General features: G+C 51.7%; 1 protein-coding gene across 1 annotated transcript in view; it reads right to left on the reverse strand.

Moving 5' to 3' along the window:
* The window catches only part of PACC1 (proton activated chloride channel 1), a 61,682-nt gene that overhangs the window by 14,692 nt on the left and 22,207 nt on the right, over nt 1-24,783 (reverse strand). The window contains exon 4 of the mRNA XM_063919048.1: nt 23,862-24,016. Coding sequence (XP_063775118.1) covers nt 23,862-24,016 — 155 coding nt within the window. The remainder of the gene's footprint in view (nt 1-23,861; nt 24,017-24,783) is intronic.

Consider the following 24,783-nt stretch of genomic DNA (forward strand, 5'->3'; position numbering starts at 1 on the left):
ATCAGATGTAAGGGACAACGGCAAGTTCAGTGCAAGTATTTATCACAGATAGGTCGCTATTCATTATGTAGAGCAATATGGCGTCTACCGATCTATCACAGGCTGCGGTTGTGCTATCGCAAATAAACATGTTACAAGAATATATTTATATTTTAATCTGGAAGCTCAAGTCAGGGCGCGTGATCCAGCAATTGTAGCCGCACATGCTCAGATGCACTGACCGGTGACGACTTATCGCCGCCAGTTAGTAGCGCCGGGGAGATAAGTGCTACTCAGCTGATCTGCAATATTACAGTCTCTGCAATAGAAAATCTTCTTTATCATAATAGAATAATCAATTTGGACATTAGGTCTTTATTTCCAAAGCTTCCCGGCGGCTTTACACTGACTGCGAGTGCCATTTTACATTTTCACTTCAACCCGCTGGAAAGCAGCGCCTTACAATAGCTGCCGCTTCGTAAATGAACGTTATGGTAAGAACTTACAGTTGATAACGTGATTTCTCTTATGTCCACAGGTATCCACAGGATAACATTGGGATATTGTCGAGCGACAGCGAAAATGGCACCAACACGGTCACGAGCTTTCTGGCCTCCCAGGATGCATTGGGGCCTCCACTATAATAGTCCCGCCCACTGACTCAGTCAGATCAGTTCTTTCCACAGCGATTTTAGGCAGGAACATTAGGTAGAGACCTGTACAGGCGATAAGAACACACATGCACACCCTTCCATACAAGAAGGAAGAGGTTTAGTGATTGTCTAGATCCTCAAATCAGCTGCGTCAGGGTGGGATCCCTGTGGATACCTGTGGACATAAGAGAAATCACGTTATCAACGGTAAGTTCTTACCATAACGTATATTTCTCTGGCTGGGACCACAGGATTATCCACAGGATAACATTGGGATTCCCAAAGCCATTTTAGTGGTGGGGACGCTCCTGATTGCACAGGAGGACCTTTCGCCCGAAGTCTGTGTCATGAGAGGCAAAAGTATCCAAGGCATAATGTCTGATGAATGTGTTTATGGAAGACCATGTGGCTGCCTTACATATCTGTTCTGCTGATGCACCCTGTTGTGCTGCCCAAGAAGGACCTACCTTACGTGTAGAGTGTGCAGAGACATTAGCCGGAATAGGGAGATCTGCATGAGAATAAGCTTCAGATATTACCACTCGGAGCCATCTCACCAGCGTCTGTTTACTAGCAGGCCAACCTCTCCTATGGAATCCGTAGAGGATGAAGAGGGAATCTGTTTTCCTGATGGCACTAGTACGATCTATGTAGATTTTTAAAGACCGGACCACGTCCAGTGACGCTTCTCCCGCAGATAGTCCCGATACCTGAAAAGCTGGGACTACAATCTCTTCATTCAGGTGAAACTTTGACACCACCTTTGGAAGATAACTAGATCTCGTTCTGAGAATTGCTCTGTCTGGAAAAAAAACTTAGAAAAGGAGACTTACATGATAATGCTCCTAAATCTGACACTCTTCTGGCTGACGCCATTGCCAGTAAAAAAATAACTTTAACCGTTAACCAAGATCTGCTCTCTCAAGTGGTTCAAACAAAGGACCCTGGAGAAATTTAAGAACTAAATTCAAATCCCAGGGAGCTGCAGGAGGAACAAATGGAGGTTGAATATGTACTACTCCTTGGAAAAACGTACGTACATCCTGTAGGTCAGCAATCTTCTGCTGAAACCATACAGTCAACGCTGAGACTTGCACCCTCAAGGAAGCAACCTTCAACCCTTTATCCAATCCTGCCTGAAGGAAATCCAAAATTCTAGCTACTTTAAAAGATCTCGGATTGTAATTTTTTCCAGAACACCAGTGAATATAGGCTTGCCATATTCTATGATACACACGAGCTGAAGAAGGCTTTCTTGCTCCAAGCATAGTTTGAATTACTTGCTTTGAAAATCCTTTAGCTTCTAAGATAGAGGTTTCAACAGCCACGCCGTCAAAGACAGGCGATCCAGATGACTGTCACAACAAGGACCCTGCAGTAACAGATCTGGACGTTGAGGGAGCAGTATCGGTGCTTCCACGGACATTCTCAACAGATCTGTGTACCAATGCCTTCTTGGCCAAGCTGGAGCTATTAGAATGATTGCTCCTTTTGCCTGTTTTATCTTTCTCACTACTCTGGGTAACAGAGATATCAGAGGGAACAGATACGCCAGCTGAAACCTCCATTCTACTGACAGTGCGTCTACCAGGATCGCTCCTGGGTCCCTTGTTCTTGATCCGTACCTCGGAACTTTGTTGTTTAGACGAGACGCCATAAGGTCTATCTCTGGTAGACGCCATCTGTTCACCAGTGTCTGAAACACTTCTGGGTGTAGTGCCCATTCGGTTTCCTGAATGGTGTGCCGACTGAGAAAATCCGCTTCCCAATTTAGTACACCCGGGACAAATACTGCTGACAATGCCGGGAGATGGAGTTCTGCCCATTTTAGAATGGGGGTTACTTCCTCCATCAGACTCTTGCTGTGAGTTCCTCCTTGATGATTGAGGTATGCTACTGCCGTCGCATTGTCTGAGCGGATCTGGACTGGCCTTCCTTGTAGATTGTCCTTTGCCTGAACCAGAGCCAAGTAAATGGCTCTTATTTCTAACAGATTTATCGGCAGGCGACTTTCCCTTGCGGTCCAATTTCCTTGGAACCATAGGCTTCCGAGTACCGCCCCCCAGCCCTGCAGGCTGGCATCTGTTGTCAGGACTTGACACTCTTTTATCCAAAAGGGTCTCCCCTTGTTTAAATGGTCTGTCTGTAGCCACCACGCTAGAGACCTTTTCACATTTACTGGAATCTTTATCATCTGCTTCTTTATCGTCTGATGATTTCCGTTCCATTTGGTCAAAATTAGATGCTGCAATGGTCTGGAGTGGAATTGCGCATATTCCACCATGTCGAAGGTTGATACCATCAGACCCAACAGTCGCATTGCTGCATGGACTGACATTGTCTGGGCGTGCAACGCTTCCTGAGCCATGACCTGCACCTTGACTATTTTTTTCTCTGGTAAGAGAACCTTCTGTAGGTTTGAATCCAATATGGCTCCCAAATGAACCATCCGCTGTGACGAATTCAGGGACGACTTCTCCCAATTTATGAGCCACCCGTGTCTCTGTAAACAAACTATCCTCTGTTGAAGATGGCTCAACAGTAAATCTTGCGACTGTGCTAAGATTAATAGGTCGTCTAGGTATGGGAATATTCTTATCCCTTGTTTGCGCAGACAAGCTGCCATAACCACCATGATCTTGGTAAACACCCTGGGTGCTGTAGCTAGCCCGAAGGGCAGAGCTTGGAACTGGAAGTGTTCCTTGAGGATGGCAAACCTGAGGTAACACTGATGTGATAGTGCTATAGGCACATGTAGGTAAGCATCCCGTACATCCAGAGATACCATATAGTCTCCCGGTTCCATAGCCAACATTATGGAGCGTAACGTCTCCATGTGGAACTTCGGGATCCATATGTAGTTGTTCAACATCTTCAGATTTAGAATTGGTCGATATGACCCATTTGGTTTCTGGATTAGAAATAGATTGGAGTAATACCCCTGTCCCCTCTGTGATGGAGGTACTGGGACAATCACACCTGACTGCAGTAATTTTTGGACTGCTTCTTGCAGGGCATTGGCCTTCGACTCTATTCGAGACGGGCTGGTGCAAAAAAATCTTTGAGGAGGCTGCCTCCTGAATGGGAACCCATACCCCTGAGATACAACCTTCTGCACCCAGGCATCTGCTGTTGACTGTTGCCATATATGTGCAAATTGCAGGAGTCGGCCCCCAACCCTGGAATCCTCCAGGCGGAGGCCCGTCTCTTCAGGCTGAGGGTTTCTGTTCAGGTTTGGAAGCTGGCTTTTTGCTAGCCCACTGCTTCCTACCCCTGGATTTAAACTGGGGTTGTTTAGGCTCCTCTTTAGCTTTCGCTTTGCTTTGCCAGCGAAATTAGCGAAATTTTAAACCTTTGGACCTTTTTCGATTCAGCCTCTGATTCTAGGATATCCGATAAAGGTTTTCCAAATAATATATTACCCACGAAAGGCAATGCTTCCAATTCTTTCTTAGACTCCGCATCCGCCTTCCAGGTCCGTAGCCAAACTGCTCTGCGAGCAACTACTGTCAAGGCTGAAGCTTTAGAAGCAACAGTGCCTACATCAATTGCTGCTTCTTCTAAATACTGGGCAGATTGTCTTAAACGGCAAAGACGATCCTCTTGCTCCCTAGTAGGTGAGGGGATGTCATTCTCTAGTTCCTCTATCCATTCACCCATTGCCTTTGCTACCCAGGCCGAAGCCATAGCAGGTCTTACCACTGCTCTTACAAGAGAAAAAATATTTTTCAATAGGCTCTCTACCCTTCTGTCTGTGACATCATTCAAGGAGGTAGATGACAGCGGTAAAGCAGACTTATGCACGAGTCGCAGAACATGTGCATCTACTTTTGGAGGAACTTCTCTCTTCGAACAATCTCCAGCAGGAAATGGATAATAAGAATCCCATCTCTTAGGAATCTTGTACTTTTTACTGGGCGCTGCCCAAGACTCATCCATCATTTACGTCAACTCATCTGACGCTGGGAATTCAGCTTTCACTGATTTTGTTCATTTAAATACAGGTGCTTTTGCTTTTAACGCTGTCTTGGCTGTTCTTCCAGAGAAAGCACAGCCTTCACTGCATTAATAAGTTCAGCTACATCTTCTGAACTAAAGCTCTGCGACTGATCATCATACGGAGTTGAATCTATTGTTTCCGCATCATCATCCGATGTATCATCTTGTGTAGTCTGCCATACAGACGTATCTGTCTTAGTCTTACCTGCCCCTTGGTTGCTTGTAGAGGCTACTGGAACCAAACCATAGGAAGGGAGCTGCATGTATGGGTTCATAGTGTAACCTAACCCTTGAGGTGGTGCTACCGGAGCGAACCTGTCCGCTATTGAAGACAGAGTCTTTGCGAACATATTCCATGGTGGCTCTACTGGAGGTTGACCTAACTCCTATTTTTTACTTCGCTGAAAAGCGAAATAGTTTGCACACAAACCCTCATAAGTGACTAATTGATTCATATCAATTACCCCTGACTTACAAGATAAGCATGTTAGGGCTGTAGGAGTGCTTGACAAATTCTCCTCATCACTTTTGCCGCTCATAGACATGGTATTAACCTGTTATTGACTACACTTTTTTGTGACTGAAAAACACCCTATAATCAGTATATAGAGGTGAAATCAATCTGACCACAGTGCACCTGATTTGAGGGTCAGAACAGTACTGACATTACACAAAAAAGTCAGCACACATACTAGCAGTCAGTCACATGTTAAAGCATTAGACATTGTCATATGAGAATACAACCTCCATAATAACTTATACATAAGTAGGAAAATTGTACTTCTGTTTAACTGGTTCTAATTTCAACATAACATGCAGAAAACACAGTAATATACAGGTCTCATATGCAATAGGTACTAAAAATTAACAATGCATACTAAAAAGTAGAAGGATTTTTTAGTACTGTATACCCTGCCTCCAGAGAGCGGGATACAGGGAGACTCACCACACTTCCATATCCAAGCAAATACGCTCGTAAGACGCTGAGTGGATTCAGACGCTACTGGTGTACACTGCCGCTCTTGGTAACTGATAACGGACACGGACGCTCACTAACAGACACGGACGCTGAGCGACTTCACTTGTATGCAGACGCTAAAGGCCTGCGACTCGGTCTGGGCGGGTTTATATCCAGTGTACACAACCGCAGCGTCTAAGCTGCGACCGAGTACCCTCGTGGTAGCGTCTGAGCCGAAAGTGAGGTCATTCAGTTCATGAAACGAGAGACACGCGGGAACTGGCCATGAACTCGGAGGAGGGATGGCCAGGAGAGCGTCTGAAACCCCCTGTTGACTTAAACTCCCAGGATCGCGGCCTCACCTAGTCCTGGCGCCTATGATCCCCGGAGCGTAGCGCTGTCACACTCGAGATGTTCGGCGCATCAACACACTGTTTGTAGTCTCCTCCAAATCAGTGTAGCTGTGTCCTGACCCCTCCAGTAAGAGGAAGTCCATAGACTCACCGTCTCCCCATGCTCCGGCCACAGCCTGGTTACGTCTGCTGGACCTGCTAGAACATCCGACACAGACGCCTGTCGAGACAGCACTGATACCCGAAGGTAAGCGTTGTTGCGACCCGGTGGGGAGTTGTTGGAGCGACTCTGTCTAATATGCGTTTAAGACGCTTGTGGCCGGAGAGGCTCCAGCCATGAGGAAAATGGCCGCCGTGGCACTGAAGGGGTTAACCCCTAGTGCCCGGCGCCATTTTAAAAGACAATGGGCGCTTGGCGCCAGGTTTAAACTGTATTGGGCGCCAGGCGCTGTGTGTTTATAAATGTACAAAAAAATGTATTTGTGTGTGCCGTGGTCCCGGACCTCTCCGGAGACCACGGCAGTGAGGACAGCCCCCCGGCGCGCTGAGCAGTGTGTGCGCGCCGGGGGAGAGGGGAGCCGCTGACCGCCGGGGTCCGGGAGCTCCGCTCCCGGCAGCGGTCAGTGCAGCCCCGGGCGCACTAACTGTGTGCGCGCCGGGGAGAAGGGAGAGCCGCCGCTCGGGGCCGGGAGCTCTGCTCCCGGCGCCTCAGCCCGTAGAGGTGGCCAGCCGCGGCAGCTGGGACGAACGTCCCGGGCTGCTGGGCGGCACGGGGGGTGCGTCGCAGCCCGGCTCCCTGCCGGACGCTGCGGCGAGGACACCAGAGATCAGCATTGCATACAGGGGACCGGGCTAGCAGGCCCCCTGCGCGGCGAGGCCACCAGAGTGCGCCGCTCATGGGGGACCGGGCTAGCCGGCTCCCTAGCGGCGGGGGGATGATCAGGTTGGTAAGTGCTGGGGTCCGGGAGCTACGCTCCCGGCACCTCAGCGCTGCAACAAGCCAGAGTCACGGCGGCCGGGACAAGTGTTAAAAAACAAGACATTGTGTTAAAAATAATAAAAAGTACAGTGTGTTGTAAGGCACTGCAGTGCCTGAGTATGTAGAGTCTGTGCAGGGCACAGGCTCAGTGTATATTTAAAGGTAAATGTACAGTGTGTTTTAAATGTGATGTATTTAAAGGTAAATGCACTTACTTGGTTGTGTGTCCCAGGAGGGGGGAATCCCTGGCTGTGCAGGCTGATGGATTCTCCCAGACCTTTTCCCCCAAAACGGAATGCTTTCCCATCCAGCCTCACACTTCAAAGGGGCACTGGGAGAAAGAGCAGCAGCTCAGCTATGAAACAAGCTGAGTGGTTTCTTGGAGCTCCATGGAGATCACCCGTAGTGGCCTAGAAACCTGGACCGGGGAGCCAGGCTGCCCAGCTCTGGAGCCCAAATCCAGGCTGCAGGCAGTGGGTTGGGTCCCGGGCAGGTTTCTGGAAGTCAGTTTTAGGAGGGAAACCTTCCCCCCGCCTAGACTGAACGGCACCGGGGCGTATCCTGATCCTCCAAGATGGGATAGTCAAAGGAGACCGACCACTCCCCACTGTCCATAGGGAACAATGTTAGCTGTGCATGTGACCAAGGCATGCACAGCTCATGGGTAAACATTGATTGGTTGTACACCACAGGGCGGGCTTACCCCCTGTGGTAATGGGTCTTGGAGAGGGATAAAAGGAGGGCAGTTGGCCCATAGGAGTGTGTATTGTACTATCTTATTCTGCTGAAGCATCTGATTGTATGCTGTTGCCCCTAGCAATAGGGAGGAGCCTTTTTAAAGGTTATTTATCATTGAGCAAATAAACATCATTGCCTCAAGAAGACTGCTTCATCTTGTGACCAACAGGGTTAGGCCAAACCTAGCCCCGTCCTCCGGCTGTCCAGGGAAGCACCTAACGTCTCCAAGCTCCGCCTTCCGCCAGCTACCGGTAGAGGCCTAGCAAGTGGCTAGTGGGGATTCGTCAGCACCACACAGCTGTGGTAAGGCAGTGCGTCAGCACATACAGAGCAGAACCGTGGTTCCAAACGCCACGGCAGGTTAGGAGTTTGGTGGTGTCAGCATAAACCCGCCCACAACGCAGTGGGTGGAGTCAGTAACAGGCGGTTACTGACGGTAAGCGGGAATCCCCATGTGGTCAGGCCTCGTGTGACTTGACCTTCCATTCTGTGCGCAGCCGACGGGACGCGAAAGCGGCGAGTGCTTTCGTACGGAACCGTCCTGTCACAGAAATTGGTGGCATAGCGGTGGGATATTCCCAGGCGGCTTTTCATCACCCGATTGGAGAAGCCGAGGTACTCAGGAGAGGAGTAACTGCAGCGCAGGAGAACGCACAAGAAGGCGGAATTCAGCGGAATGTCCAAGGATGATCTGGAGATCGTATGCCAGGAGAAGGGTGCGGATATCCCTTTCAACGCGTCCAGAAGCGTCATGCAGGCGGCGCTTAGGAGCTGGGAGGAGTCCCATCGGGTGGAGGTGGAAAACACTGACGGCGTCAGCATCGCAGAGGACGGTCCACCAGTGGACCTTCGTACAGAACCGGTGAGATCCACAAGCCCCGCCCTCTCTCACAGCAGCCATGTTTCCCAGCGATCCCTAGCAGGGCCAGGATCCCAACGTCCCAGGGGGGGCGGCTTGGATACCCTAGCAGATCGGCTAGCGGAATTGGGGGAAAGGGCAACGGAGCAAGAGCGCTTGATCATCATCCAGATGTGGCGTGATGAGCGGGCACCACAGGCCGTGGTACCCCGGGAGCCGTTGTCAGCTGGGGTACACAGATCAGGACGAGTTCAGTTTGCCAAGTTTGCAGGCAGTGATGGGGACATTGATGGACATTTGCAAGTTTTTGAAAGGACTTGTAAACTACACGATCTACCCAAGTCAGAGTGGGTGAGACACCTTGTGCCCACTCTGCATGGAGAGGCCTTGGAGGCCTATCGAGGAGAGGCCACGGAGGACTGTGGGAACTATGACGAAGTCGCGAAGGCCCTCCTCCAGCGATTCTTCATCACTCCAGAGTCTTACAGGAAGAAGTTCAGAGACTTGCCCAAGAATCCTAGCAGCACCCATGAGCAGTTCGCCACCCAGCTGCGGCAGTACGTGGTGAAGTGGGTGAAGGATTCGGAATCCACTACGTGGGACGCACTGATCGACCTGATCTGCAGGGAGCAGTTCTACCGCAGGTGCGCCCCAGAAGTGAAGGAGTGGGTGCTAGATCGGGAGCCACCCAGCTTAAAGATGGCTGCCCAGTTAGCAGACAAGTATGTGGCAATTCGGCCACAGGGGCAGAAGCGCCCAACCAGTAGCCAGCCCCAAAAAACTGTACCACCAGGGGGACACCCCTCTTCAGCTCATCGCCCCCCAAAGCAAGCATCTTCCAACCCGGGTGCTTTTGGCCAGCAACCGCCCCGCAGTGCCCCTGCCAGTAATCAGAGGACATCGGAGCCACGCCTGGACAAAAAGTGCTATGGCTGTGGGAAGATCGGACATCTGAGGATGAACTGTCCTGCATCCCAAGCACCCCAGACTCGTGCCCCAAATCCGAGTGCTGGAGCCCGGATTGCTTGCTTAACCCAGGGAGATGAGCTTCCAGAGACTGTACCCCCTCCAGTCTGTCCGATGGAGTGTGGCGAGAAGCAGGTGGACTTCGCGGAAAGAGTCACCTGTATGGCTAAGAAGCCCCCACCAAACATGTGGCGGCACCTGCAGCCGGTCCAAGTGGGGTCCCTGCAGGGCGAAGGCTTAAAAGACTCTGGGGCCTCCATAACCGTTGTAAGCCCCCACCTGGTCGATCCTGCTGCCGTATTGCAGGGTTGCACTGCAAAAGTTACAGTGGCCGATGGGCTAGAGCGAGAAGTGCCCATGGCCAGAGTCTACCTCGACTGGGGAGCTGGACAAGAGCTAAGAGATGTTGCCGTAATGGATGGCCTCCCAACTGATGTCGTCTTGGGGAATGATCTCGGTGGAGGAATCGTTACTGCCTTTGCGAACGCCATCACCCGGAGTCAAGCGTCCAGACTACAGTCTTCATCGTCTCTGCCAGCACCGCCCAGCCCAGAGGAAAAGACCACAGCGGCTGAACAACTGCCAACCACAGTGTCAGCCATCCCAGAGGAAAAGACCACAGCGGCCAGATCAGCACATCTGCCCCTTGCCTCTGGTGGGCCTACGTCCCCTAGCAACGCAGAGGGTGTCGGTTCCAGTTTGTTGAATCCTGTGGGGGTGCCCAGTGATGCTCCTGTCCCTAGTGGTTTGCCAACTCCGGCGGTGATTATGAGCGACTACCCCGACCCTACCATGACTGACCCCGACTTGACTGACCCCCATATTCCCCCTGTAGAGTGTCCAAACTTAGGAGAAAGTGAGGGCCGCAGGCAGGAGTTTAGGGAAGCTCAGCTCTCTGACCCATCCCTGGAAGGTATGAGGCGCCAAGCTGGCTGCGGTCTTGCTGGGATGGGGGCAGGGAGTGTGACCTGGTGGAAACGGTTACTGTACCGGGTAGCCAAGGTAGAAGGGGATAGGCCGGTGCGGGAGCAAGTTCAACTGGTGGTTCCCAGGGGATGTCAGTTGCACACGAAATTCCTTTGGCGGGACACCAGGGGAGGGACCGAACACTGAGGCGCCTGACGCAGAACTTTTCTTGGCCTGGAGTGTCGGATGACGTCCGGACCTATTGTAAGTCCTGTGATGTATGCCAACGGCTTGGACGCCCCAGTGCTCGGGCTCCCCTGAGGTCTTTGCCAATAGTCGGGGAACCTTTCCAACGAGTGGCCGTGGACATAGTCGGTCCCCAGTAGATCGGGGAAGAGATACATCCTCACCGTGGTGGATTATGCTACCCGGTATCCAGAGGCTGTGGCTCTGTCCGCCATCACTGCAGAAAAGGTAGCGGACGCTCTGCTAGGCATATTTAGTAGAGTAGGTTTCCCCAGTGAGATCCTAACTGATCAAGGGACGCAGTTCATGAGTGATCTGGTCCAGTGTCTCTGGGCGAGGTGCGGAGTGCGCCAACTCCGCACTGCCCCCTATCATCCCCAGACTAACGGACTTTGTGAGAGATTCAATGGCACTCTGAAGCAGATTCTACGGGCATTTGTGACTTCGGAGGGGGGAGACTGGGAGCGCTACCTGCCGCACCTCCTGTTTGCGTATCTGGAGGTGCCGCAGGAGTCGACCGGATTCTCACCCTTCGAGTTACTATATGGCCGCAGAGTCCGTGGACCTCTTGACCTGTTCCGGGAGTCTTGGGAGGGGGAGCTGATCCACCAGGATGAGTCTGTGGTGGAGTATGTGTTGAAGCTCAGAGATCGGTTAGAGAATCTCATGGGACTAGCGCAAGCGAATCTTGAGGAAGCACAGACCAAGCAGAAGACTTGGTATGACCAGGGCGCGCGTGCTCGGGTCTTTGGAGTAGGGCAGAAGGTGCTGGTTCTGGTGCCCACACGTCAGAACAAGCTCCAGGATGCCTGGGCGGGACCGTACACGGTCGCAAAACGACTAAGCGACATCACCTACGTGGTGTCATTTGACAGCGATGGTAGGAGACAGCGTACCTACCATATAAACATGTTGAAGGCATACCACGAGCGTGTGGAGTCGGTAGCCGCTGTGTGCTGCCTGCCGATGGAGGAACCAGGAAAAGATCCCATTCCTGACCTCCTCGCGGATGCCAAGGGTGAGGGTGGTGTAGAGGAAGTAAGCTGGAGCAGTGAGCTTGGTAACCACAAGAGGGAGCAGCTGGAGTCAGTGCTGCAGTCCTTTGAGGCCCAGTTCAGCAGGAAGCCCGGCCTGACTTCCCTACGTGCCCATCATGTAGACACTGGTGAGCATAGGCCGATTCGACAACCCGCGTATCGGGTCTCACCAGAGGCGCAGGCGAGTATCTACCAAGAGGTGCAGGAGATGTTAGCGCTAGGCGTAATCACGCGCTCCAACAGTCCCTGGGCCGCCTCCGTTGTACTGGTTCCCAAGAAGGACCGGACAACCAGGTTCTGCGTAAACTACCGCCGGTTGAACGAAGTGACCAAATCCGACGCCTATCCCCTACCCCGCATTGACGCACTGTTAGACGAGTTGGCTGGAGCGAAGTACATCTCTACGTTCGACCTGAGCAAGGGGTATTGGCAGATACCAATGACTCCCGAGGCTCAGGAACGGTCCGCCTTCATCACCTCCTTTGGCTTGTTTGAGTTCAAAACCATGCCATTCGGGATGAAGAATGCGCCAGAGTGTGGTCGATGACCTGCTGAAGGGGTTCAGAGAGTTCGCCCAGGCCTACTTGGATGACATTGCTGTCTTCAGCCGAACCTGGGAAGAGCACCTGGGGCATGTGGGGTTGGTGTTAGAGAGGATTCGGTGGGCAGGTCTGACCATCAGGGCAGACAAGTGCCAAATGGGGATGATAGAAGTACAGTACCTGGGGCACCGTGTGGGGGGAGGTAAGGTGAAGCCTGAACCAGCGAAGGTGGAGGCGATCCGTGACTGGCCCCGGCCCACAACCTAGAGACAGGTCCTGGCTTTCTTAGGGATCGCAGGGTACTACAGACGTTTTGTCCCTGACTTTAGTTCTGTGGCCAAACCCCTCACTGATCTGACTAAGAAGAAACTCCCCAAGCTAGTTGACTGGACGACCGCATGTGAGTTGGCATTCCAGTCGTTGAAAACCGCTCTAGTACAAGCCCCAGTACTGATGGCGCCGGACTATAGTAAAAACTTTGTTGTACAGACTGATGCATCACAGTACGGAGTCGGGGCAGTACTGAGCCAGGAGGGGCCGGATGGACAGGAGCACCCTGTGGCCTATTTGAGCAGAAAGCTGCTACCGCGGGAGGTGGGGTATGCCACAATTGAAAAGGAGTGTTTGGCTATTGTTTGGGCTGTGAAGAAGCTTCAGCCCTATTTGTATGGCCGCCATTTTACGGTGGTAACGGACCACAATCCATTACGGTGGCTCCAGTACACCACGGGGGAAAACGGCAGACTGTTGCGGTGGAGCCTTGCTCTTCAGGTTTATGACTTCCATATTATCCACAAGCAAGGTAAGGCTCATAGCAATGCGGATGGACTGTCACGTCAGGAGGAGCCTGAACCCCCAAAGAACTCCCGGTAACCCCATTAAGGACTGCGGGACCAGGGACCAAATCGTTGGGACATGGGTCCCTGGTTGACCCGCTTGAATGGGGGGGGAGGAGTGTGGCCGGAGAGGCTCCAGCCACGAGGAAAATGGCCGCCGTGGCACTGAAGGGGTTAACCCCTAGTGCCCGGCGCCATTTTAAAAGACAATGGGCGCTTGGCGCCAGGTTTAAACTGTATTGGGCGCTAGGCGCCGTGTGTTTATAAATGTACAAAAAAATTTATTTGTGTGTGCCGTGGTCCCGGACCTGTCCGGAGACCACGGCAGTGAGGACAGCCCCCGGGCGCGCTGAGCAGTGTGTGCGCGCCGGGGGAGAGGGGAGCCGCTGACCGCTGGGGTCTGGGAGCTCCGCTCCCGGCAGCGGTCAGTGCAGCCCCGGGCGCACTAACTGTGTGCGCGCCGGGGAGAAGGGAGAGCCGCCGCTGGGGGCCGGGAGCTCTGCTCCCGGCGCCTCAGCCCGTCGGAGGTGGCCAGCCGCGGCAGCCGGGACGAACGTCCCGGGCTGCTGGGCGGCACGGGGGGTGCGTCGCAGCCCGGCTCCCTGCCGGACGCTGCGGCGAGGACACCAGAGATCAGCACCGCATACAGGGGACCGGGCTAGCCGGCCCCCTGCGCGGCGAGGCCACCAGAGTGCGCCGCTCATGGGGGACCGGGCTAGCCGGCTCCCTAGCGGCGGGGGAATGATCAGGTTGGTAAGTGCTGGGGTCCGGGAGCTACGCTCCCGGCACCTCAGCGCTGCAACAAGCCAGAGTCACGGCGGCCGGGACAAGTGTCCCGGGCCGCCGGGCTTCGGATCAGTGGGGTGCGCCGCTGCGTGCGGCGAGGCCACGAAGTGAGTGCCCCATTGGGGGGACAGGGAGCGCCAGCTCCCTGGACCCCAGTGGCAGGCAGGCAGGCTGGAGGATGGGGGAAGCCAGCCCCATACCTCCAGCACTGAGAGAGCCCTAGCAGCCAGGCTGCAGGGCTAGGGAAGCCCAGCGCTGAGCGTTGGGCACAGTAGTTAAAAAACAAGACATTGTGTTAAAAATAATAAAAAGTACAGTGTGTTGTAAGGCACTGCAGTGCCTGAGTATGTAGAGTCTGTGCAGGGCACAGGCTCAGTGTATATTTAAAGGTAAATGTACAGTGTGTTTTAAATGTGATGTATTTAAAGGTAAATGCACTTACTTGGTTGTGTGTCCCAGGAGGGGGGAATCCCTGGCTGTGCAGGCTGATGGATTCTCCCAGACCTTTTCCCCAAAAACGGAATGCTTTCCCATCCAGCCTCACACTTCAAAGGGGCACTGGGAGAAAGAGAAGCAGCTCAGCTATGAAACAAGCTGAGTGGTTTCTTGGAGCTCCATGGAGATCACCTGTAGTGGCCTAGAAACCTGGACCGGGGAGCCAGGCTGCCCAGCTCTGGAGCCCAAATCCAGGCTGCAGGCAGTGGGTTGGGTCCTGGGCAGGTTTCTGGAAGTCAGTTTTAGGAGGGAAACCTTCCCCCAGCCTAGACTGAACGGCACCGGGGCGTATCCTGATCCTCCAAGATGGGATAGTCAAAGGAGACCGACCACTCCCCACTGTCCATAGCGAACAATGTTAGCTGTGCATGTGACCAAGGCATGCACAGCTCATGGGTAAACATTGATTGGTTGTACACCACAGGGCGGGCTTACCCCCTGTGGTAATGGGTCTTGGAGAGGGATGGAGGGCAGTTGGCCCATAGGAGTGTGTATTGTACTATCTTATTCTGCTGAAACATCTGATTGTATGCTGTTGCCCCTAGCAATAGGGAGGAGCCTTTTTAAAATAAGATTTTACTTACCGATAAATCTATTTCTCGTAGTCCGTAGTGGATGCTGGGGACTCCGTAAGGACCATGGGGATATAGCGGCTCCGCAGGAGACAGGGCACAATAATAAAAGCTTTAGGATCAGGTGGTGTGCACTGGCTCCTCCCCCTATGACCCTCCTCCAAGCCTCAGTTAGGATACTGTGCCCGGACGAGCGTGCATAATAAGGAAGGATATTGAATCCCGGGTAAGACTCATACCAGCCACACCAATTACACCGTACAACCTGTGATCTGAACCCAGTTAACAGTATGATAACAACGAAGGAGCCTCTGACAAGATGGCTCACAACAAGAATAACCCGATTTTTGTAACAATAACTATGTACAAGTATTGCAGACAATCCGCACTTGGGATGGGCGCCCAGCATCCACTACGGACTACGAGAAATAGATTTATCGGTAAGTAAAATCTTATTTTCTCTGACGTCCTAGTGGATGCTGGGGACTCCGTAAGGACCATGGGGATTATACCAAAGCTCCCAAACGGGCGGGAGAGTGCGGATGACCCTGCAGCACCGAATGAGAGACTCCATGTCCTCCTCAGCCAGGGTATCAAATTTGTAGAATTTAGCAAACGTGTTTGCCCCTGACCAAGTAACTGCTCGGCAAAGTTGTAAAGCCGAGACCCCTCGGGCAGTCGCCCAAGATGAGCCCCCTTCCTTTTGGAATGGGCTTTTACAGATTTTGGCTGTGGCAGGCCTGCCACAGAATGTGTAAACTGAATTGTATTACAAATCCAGCGAGCAATCGTCTGCTTAGAAGCAGGAGCACCCATCTTGTTGGGTGCATACAGGCTAAACAGCGAGTCAGATTTTCTGACTCCAGCCGTCCTGGAAACATATTTTTCAGGGCCCTGACAACGTCAAGTAACTTGGAGTCCTCCAAGTCCCTAGTACCCGCAGGTACCACAATAGGTTGGTTCATGTGAAAAACAGAAAACACCTTAAGGAGAAATTGAGGACGAGTCCTCAATTCTGCCCTGTCAGAATGAAAAATTAAGTAAGGGCTTTATATATGATAAAGCCGCCAATTCTGACACACGCCTGGCTGAAGCCAGGGCTAATAGCATCGTCACCTTCCATGTGAGATATTTTAAGTCCACAGTGGTGAGTGGTTCAAACCAATGTGACTTTAGGAAACTCAAAACAACATTGAGATCCCAAGGTGCCACTGGGGCACAAAATGAGGCTGTATATGCAGTACCCCTTTTACAAACATCTGAACGTCAGGCACTAAAGCCAGTTCTTTCTGGAAGAAATTCGACAGGGCCGAAATTTTAACCTTAATGGACCCTAATTTTAGGCCCATAGACAGTCCTGTTTTCAGGAAATGTAGGAAACGACCCAGTTGGATTTCCTCTGTAGGGGCCTTCTTGGCCTCACACCACGCAACATATCTTCACCAAATGCGGTGAAAATGTTTTGCGGTTACATCCTTCCTGTCTTCGACCAGGGTAGGGATGACTTCATCCGGAATGCCCTTTCAGGATCCGGCGTTCAACCGCCATGCCGTCAAACGCGGCCGCGGTAAGTCTTGGAACAGACAAGGCCCCTGCTGGAGCAGGTCCTTTCTTAAAGGTAGAGGCCACGGGTCTTCCGTGAACATCTCTTGAAGTTTCGGGTACCAAGTCCTTCTTGGCCAATCCGGAACCACGAGTATCGTTCTTACTCATCTCCCTCTTATGATTCTCAGTACTTTTGGTATGAGAGGCATAGGAGGGAACACATACTCTGACTGGTACACCCACAGTGTTACCAGAGCGTCCACCGCTATTGCCTGAGGGTCCCTTGACCTGGCGCAATATCTGTCTAGTTTTTTGTTCAGGCGGGACGCCATCATGTCCACCTTTGGTTTTTCCCAACGGTTTACAATCATGTGGAAGACTTCCCGATGAAGTCCCCACTCTCCCGGGTAGAGGTCATGCCTGCTGAGGAAGTCTGCTTCCCAGTTTTCCACTCCCGGAATGAACACCGCTGAGAGTGTTATCACATGATTTTTCGACCAGCGAAGAATCCTTGTAGTTTCTGCCATTTCCCTCCTGCTTCTTGTGCCGCCCTGTTTACGTGGGCGACTGCCGTGATGTTGTCCCACTGGATCAATACCGGCTGACCTTGAAGCAGAGGTCTTGCTAAGCTTAGAGCATTGTAAATTGCCCTTAGCTCCAGTATATTTATGTGGAGAGAAGTCTCCAGACTTGATCACACTCTCTGGAAATTTTTTCCTTGTGTGACTGCTCCCCAGCCACTCAGGCTGGCATCCGTGGTCACCAGGACCCAGTCCTGAATGCCGAATCTGCGGCCCTTTCATAGATGAGCACTCTGCAGCCACCGCAGAAGAAATACCCTTGTCCTTGGAGACAGGGTTATCCGCTGATGCATCTGAAGATGCGATCCGGACCATTTTTCCAGCAGATCCCACGGAAAGGTTCTTGCGTGAAATCTACCGAATGGGATCGCTTTGTAAGAAACCACCATTTTTCACAGGATCCTTGTGCAATGATGCACTGATACTTTTCCTGGTTTTATGAGGTTCCTGACTAGCTCGGATAACTCCCTGGCTTTCTTCTCCGGGAGAAAACATCCTTTTCTGGACTGTGTCCAGAATCATCCCTAGGAACAGTAGACGTGTCGTCGGAAAAAACTGCGATTTTGGAATATTTAGAATCCACTCGTGCTGTCGTAGAACTACTTAAGATAGTGCTACTCCGACCTCCAACTGTTCTCTGGACCTTGCCTTTATCAGGAAAGCGTCCATATTTCTTTTAAGAAGAATCATCATTTCGGCCATTACCTTGGTAAAGACCCGGGGTGCCGTGGACAATCCAAACGGCAGCGTCTGAACTGATAGTGACAGTTCTGTACCACGAACCTGAGGTACCCTTGGTGAGAAGGCAAATTTGGACATGTAGGTAAGCGTCCCTGATATCCAGTGACACCATATCGTCCCCTTCTTCCTGGTTCGCTATCACTACTCTGAGTGACTCCATCTTGATTTGAACGCTTGTATGTAAGTGTTCAAATATTTCAGATCTCACTGAGCCGTCTGGCTTCAGTACCACAATATAGTGTGGAATAATACCCCTTCCCTTGTTGTAGAAGGGGTACTTTGATTATCACTTGCTGGGAATACAGCCTGTGAATCGTTCCCAATACTGCCTCCCTGTCGGAGGGAGACGTTGGTAAAGCAGACTTCAGGAACTTGTGAGGGGGAGACGTCTCGAATTTCCAATGTACACCTGGGATACTACGTGTAGGATCCAGGAGTCCACTTGTGAGTGAGCCCCCTGCGTGCTGAAACTCTTGAGATGACCCCCTACCGCACCTGAGTCCGCTTGTACTGCCCCAGCGTCATGCTGCGGACTTGGCAGAAGCTGTGGAGGGCTTCTGTTCCTGGGAATGGGCTGCCTGCTGCAGTCTTCTTCCCTTTCCTCTACCCCTGGGCAGATATGACTGGCCCTTTTGCCCGCCTGCCCTTATGGGGACGAAAGGACTGAGACTGAAAAGACTGTGTCCTTTTCTGCTGAGATGTGACTTGGGGTAACAAAAGGTGGATTTTTCAGCTGTTGCCATGGCCACCAGGTCCGATGGACCGCCCCTTTATACGGCAATACTTCCATGTGCCGTCTGGAATCTGCATCACCTGACCACTGTCGTGTCTTCGTCTGGCAGATATGGACATCACATTTACTCTTGATGCCAGAATGCAAATATCCCTCTGCGCATCTCGCATATATAGAAATGCATCTATAGTCAATAAAATCTTGTCCCTGTCAAGGGTATCAATATTTTCAGTCAGGAAATCCGACCAAGCCCCCTCAGCGCTGCACATCCAGGCTGAGGCGATTGCTGGTCGTAGTATAACACCAGTATGTGTGTATATACTTTTAGGATATTTTTCAGCTTCCTATCAGCTGGCTCCTTGAGGGCTGCCGTATCTGGAGACGGTAACGCCCCTTGTTTTTATAAGCGTGTGAGCGCCTTATCCACCCTAAGGTGTGTTTCCCAACTCGCCCTAACTTCTGGCGGGAAAGGGTATACCGCCAATAATTTTCTATCGGAGGAAACCCACGTATCATCACACACTTCATTTAATTTATCTGATTCAGGAAAAACTACAAGTAGTTTATTCACACCCTACATAATACCCTTATTTGTGGTACTTGTAGTATCATAAATATGTAACACCTCCTTCATTGCCCTTAATATGAAACGTGTGGCCCTAAAGGAAAATACGTTTGTTTATTCACCGTCGACACTGGAGTCAGTGTCCGTGTCTGTGTCTGTGTCAACCGACTGAGGTAAATGGGCGTTTTTACAAGCCCCTGACGGTGTCTGAGACGCCTGGACAGGTACTAATTTGTTTGCCGGCCGTCTCATGTCGTCAACCGACCTTGCAGCGTGTTGACATTATCACGTAATTCCTAAATAAGCCATCCATTCCAGTGTCGACTCCCTAGAGAGTGACATCACCAATACAGGCAATTTGCTCCGCCTCCTCACCAACATCGTCCTCCTACATGTCGACACACACGTACCGACACACAGCACACACACAGGGAATGCTCTGATAGAGGACAGGACCCCACTAGCCCTTTGGGGAGACAGAGGGAGAGTTTGCCAGCACACACCAAAAACGCTATAATTATACAGGGACAACCCCTTATACAAGTGTTTTCCCTTATAGCATTTTTATATATGTAATCATATCGCCAAATAAGTGCCCCCCCTCTCTGTTTTAACCCTGTTTCTGTAGTGCAGTGCAGGGGAGAGCCTGGGAGCCTTCCTCACAGCAGAGCTGAGCAGGAAAATGGCGCCGTGTGCTGAGGAGAATAGGCCCCGCCCCCTTTTCGGCGGGCTCTTCTCCCGGAGTTTGTGAGATCTGGCAGGGGTTAAATACATCCATATAGCCTCAAGGGCTATATGTGATGTATTTTAGCCATAAAAAGGTATTATACATTGCTGCCCAGGGCGCCCCCCCCAGCGCCCTGCACCCTCAGTGACAGTTGGTGACTGTTGGTGAAGTGTGCTGACAACAATGGCGCACAGCTGCAGTGCTGTGCGCTACCTTATGAAGACTGAAAGTCTTCTGCCGCCTGTTTCTGGACCTCTTCAACTTCGGCATCTGCAAGGGGGGTCGGCGGCACGGCTCCGGGACGAACCCCAGGGTGAGACCTGTGTTCCGACTCCCTCTGGAGCTAATGGTGTCCAGTAGCCTAAGAAGCAAATCCATCCTGCACGCAGGTGAGTTTACTTCTCTCCCCTAAGTCCCTCGTAGCAGTGAGCCTGTTGCCAGCAGGTCTCACTGAAAGAAAAAAACCTAACTTAAACTTTTATTCTAAGCAGCTCAGGAGAGCCACCTAGATTGCACCCTTCTCGGCCGGGCACAAAAATCTGAGGCTTGGAGGAGGGTCATAGGGGGAGGAGCCAGTGCACACCACCTGATCCTAAAGCTTTTATTATTGTGCCCTGTCTCCTGCGGAGCCGCTATATCCCCATGGTCCTTACGGAGTCCCCAGCATCCACTAGGACGTCAGAGAAAGGTTATTTATCATTGAGCAAATAAACATCATTGCCTCAAGAAGACTGCTTCATCTTGTGACCAACAGGGTTAGGCCAAACCTAGCCCCGTCCTCCGGCTGTCCAGGGAAGCACCTAACGTCTCCAAGCTCCGCCTTCCGCCAGCTACCGGTAGAGGCCTAGCAAGTGGCTAGTGGGGATTCGTCAGCACCACACAGCTGTGGTAAGGCAGTGCGTCGGCACATACAGAGCAGAACCGTGGTTCCAAACGCCACGGCAGGTTAGGAGTTTGGTGGTGGCAGCATAAACCCGCCCACAACGCAGTGGGTGGAGTCAGTAACAGGCGGTTACTGACGGTAAGCGGGAATCCCCTATGTGGTCAGGCCTCGTGTGACTTGACCTTCCATTCTGTGCGCAGCCGACGGGACGCGAAAGCGGCGAGTGCTTTCGTACGGAACCGTCCTGTCACAACGCTGTTAAGAGAAGTCGCTCAAAAAACCAAAACAGTAAGTCTATAAAAATAAAGTAATGAAAACTTAAGGCTGCTTTCACAGCAGCCCTGTGACCATGCGGCTTCCTGCCGCACCAAGCAAAAAACTGATCTGACTGAGTCAGTGGGCGGGACTATATAGTGGAGGCCCCAATGCATCCTGGGAGGCCAGAAAGCTTGTGACCGTGTTGGTGCCATTTTCGCTGTCGCTCGACAATATCCCAATGTTATCCTGTGGATAATCCTGTGGACCCAGCCAGAGAAATAAAGCGTACAGTGAGATTACGGAGAAGTCAGATCACCGCCTGAAACGGTTACACATATATCGGTGACTCTTCTCAGTATCTCTAGTATATAAGACAACTTTCCACAGCTGTTTCCGTGGTTACCGCAGTTACTGGTTGTTCACAAACTGCCAAACAGACAGCAGCAGCAGCAAAGTCTGAGTCTTCAACAGGGAATATCGGGCAGAAGAATTATTTCAAGTATCAGGAGTTATACACGTAAGCTGTAGCACCCGGGATAATTACTTTACCAAGGAAACATTCCTACAAAAATAATATGACTGAGATCTCGGTTAGGATGCATCTGATCTGGAAGTCATTTGTATAAACACTCAGCTCTGGGGCGTCACTAAAGAACGCAGGGTTAGGATAAAATAATATAATCAGTCCAAGAAGCGCACTTATAACTCATCATAAATATATATCGCCTCAAGATCAACGTTTCTTCCCACTTAGCATATTCTTATACTTAGATTCAAACAATTAACAGGTCCCTAGATCTGTTTTATTAAATTTGCAATTATAAAGGAAACATGAGACATCACTTATCTCCTGATATACTCTGTGCTGCTGGGGACCCTGCTCCTCCCACTATATAACTCTGTCTGTGACTTCCTGCTGCCTCCATTCCCCTCCTCACATCATGTCACTGCCCCTGTCACATGCAGCCCTGTCCTCACTGACACATCACTCATCTCCTGATATACTCTGTGCTGCTGGGGACCCTGCTCCTCCCACTATATAACTCTCAGTCTGTGGCTTCCTGCTGCCTCCATTCCCCTCCTCACATCATGTCATTGCCCCTGTCACATGCATCCCTGTATTCACTGACACATCACTCATCTGCTGATATATTCTGTACTGCTGGGGGACCTTGCTCCTCCCACTATATAACTCTGTCTGTGGCTTCCTGTTGCCTCCATTCCCCTCCTCACATCATGTCACTGTCCCTGTCACATGCAGCCCTGTCCTCACTGACACATCACTCATCTCCTGATACACTGTGTGCTGCTGGGGGACCCTGCTCCTCCCACTATATAACTCTCATTCTGTGGCTTCCTGCTGCCTCCATTCCCTCCTCACATTATGTCACTGCCCCTGTCACATGCAGCCCTGTCCTCACTGACACATCACTCATCTCCTGATATACTCTGTGCTGCTGGGGACCCTGCTCCTCCCTCTATATAACTCTCAGTATGTGGCTTCCTGCTGCCTCCATTCCCCTCCACACATCATGTCACTACCACTGTCACCTGCAGCCCTGTCCTCACCGACACATCACTCATCTCCTGATATACTATGTGCTGCTGGGGACCCTGCTCCACCCACTATATAACTCTCAGTCTGTGGCTTCCTGCTGCCTCCATTCCCCTCCTCACATCATGTCACTGCCCCTGTCACATGCAGCCCTGTCCTCACTGACACATCACTCATCTCCTGATATACTCTGTGCTGCTGGGGGACTCTGCTCATCCCGCTATATAACTCTCAGTCTGTGGCATCCTGCTGCCTCCATTCCCCTCCTCACATCATGTCACTGCCCCTGTCACATGCAGCCCTGTCCTCACTGACACATCACTCATCTCCTGATATACTCTGTGCTGCTGGGGACCCTGCTCCTCCCACTATATAACTCTCAGTCTGTGGCTTCCTGCTGCCTCCATTCCCCTCCTCACATCATGTCACTGTCCCTGTCACATGCAGCCCTGTCCTCACTGACACATCACTCATCTCCTGATATACTCTGTGCTGCTGGGGACCCTGCTTCTCCCACTATATAACTCTCAGTCTGTGCCTTCCTGCTGCCTCCATTCCCCTCCTCACATCATGTCACTGCCCCTGTCACATGCAGCCCTGTCCTCACTGACACATCACTCATCTCCTGATATACTCTGTGCTGCTGGGGACCCTGCTCCTTCCACTATATAACTCTCAGTCTGGGGCTTCCTGCTGCCTCCATTCCCCTCCTCACATCATGTCACTGCCCCTGTCACATGCAGCCCTGTCCTCACTGACACATCACTCATCTCCTGATATACTCTGTGCTGCTGGGGACCCTGCTCCTCCCACTATATAACTCTCAGTCTGTGGCTTCCTGCTGCCTCCATTCTCCTCCTCACATCATGTCACTGCCCCTATCACATGCAGCCCTGTCCTCGCTGACACATCACTCATCTCCTGATATACTCTGTGCTGCTGGGGGACTCTGCTCATCCCGCTATATAACTCTCAGTCTGTGGCTTCCTGCTGCCTCCATTCCCCTCCACACATCATGTCACTGCCCCTGTCACATGCAGCCCTGTCCTCACTGACACATCACTCATCTCCTGATATACTCTGTGCTGCTGGGGACCCTGCTCCTTCCACTATATAACTCTCAGTCTGGGGCTTCCTGCTGCCTCCATTCCCCTCCTCACATCATGTCACTGCCCCTGTCACATGCAGCCCTGTCCTCACTGACACATCACTCATCTCCTGATATACTCTGTGCTGCTGGGGACCCTGCTCCTCCCACTATATAACTCTCAGTCTGTGGCTTCCTGCTGCCTCCATTCCCCTCCACACATCATGAGTAGACCAGCGCCCAGTGTCTACTCTCCGTGTCACCGCCGCTAGCTGGCATTACCATGGTCTGGTTGGTGAAAGGGTCGGTGTAGTTGATCTTCTGAGTGACGCAGCGATTGTCTCCCGGCTGGCCCGGATTCCTCAGCGGCGGGATATGGTCGTAGAGATGGTGCTCGCAGCTCAGCAGCTGGGCATTCCCTGGGTACAGAGCGATACCTGTGACAGGTGAGAAGCCGCGTGTTACTCAGAGGTCTGACCACAAGCTAATCCTGGCAGCCATGATGGAAGACGCTCGGACCCCTCCCCCGCTTAGCTGTGCCCAGGTCACGCATGTAGGATTATTTATGGTATAATCCCGGGGCAGGCGGCCTGTGGCACTCCAGGCAGTGTACCACAACGGAAGGGGCACAGAGGGATTAGAGGCGGGCAGCATCATTACTAAAAGGAACATACAGATAAAAGGCACCTGTCATGTGACCCAACTAATACGTATTATTATAGTCAGGATCGATACAAATATCTAATAACATTCCGTAACAAGGAGCATACAGAGGACAAGGGGCCACCAGTTGTGCATGAGACAGACGTAGGAAGGGATTCTTTACTGTAAAGGCGTCTAAACCTGTTCTTACATGAGGCAGTAAGGGCTGGCGAGACGTCACACTAAGGGGTGGATTCAGTTACACTCGCATTACGGCTATGCGCTATATGCCGCACTTACCGTAGCTCCGGACCTGCAAGTACCCGGGACAGTTGCTGCAGGGCGACTGCGCTTCAGACAGCGGAGAATCATTTTTTAGTTAAGCTGCGAAACGGATCTCATTTTTGAAAGTCATAATGATTCCGTGCGGTGTCCTGAGCGGTGCCATTCACACAGGATAGCTCATATATGCCCAGATTTATCAAGCCTTGGAGAGCAGTAACTTGCACAATGAGAAATGACCAGCCAATCAGCTCCTAACTGCCATGTCACAGGCTGTTTG

The sequence above is a fragment of the Pseudophryne corroboree genome, chromosome 4, assembly GCF_028390025.1.
Source record: "Pseudophryne corroboree isolate aPseCor3 chromosome 4, aPseCor3.hap2, whole genome shotgun sequence".
Lineage (NCBI taxonomy): Eukaryota > Metazoa > Chordata > Amphibia > Anura > Myobatrachidae > Pseudophryne > Pseudophryne corroboree.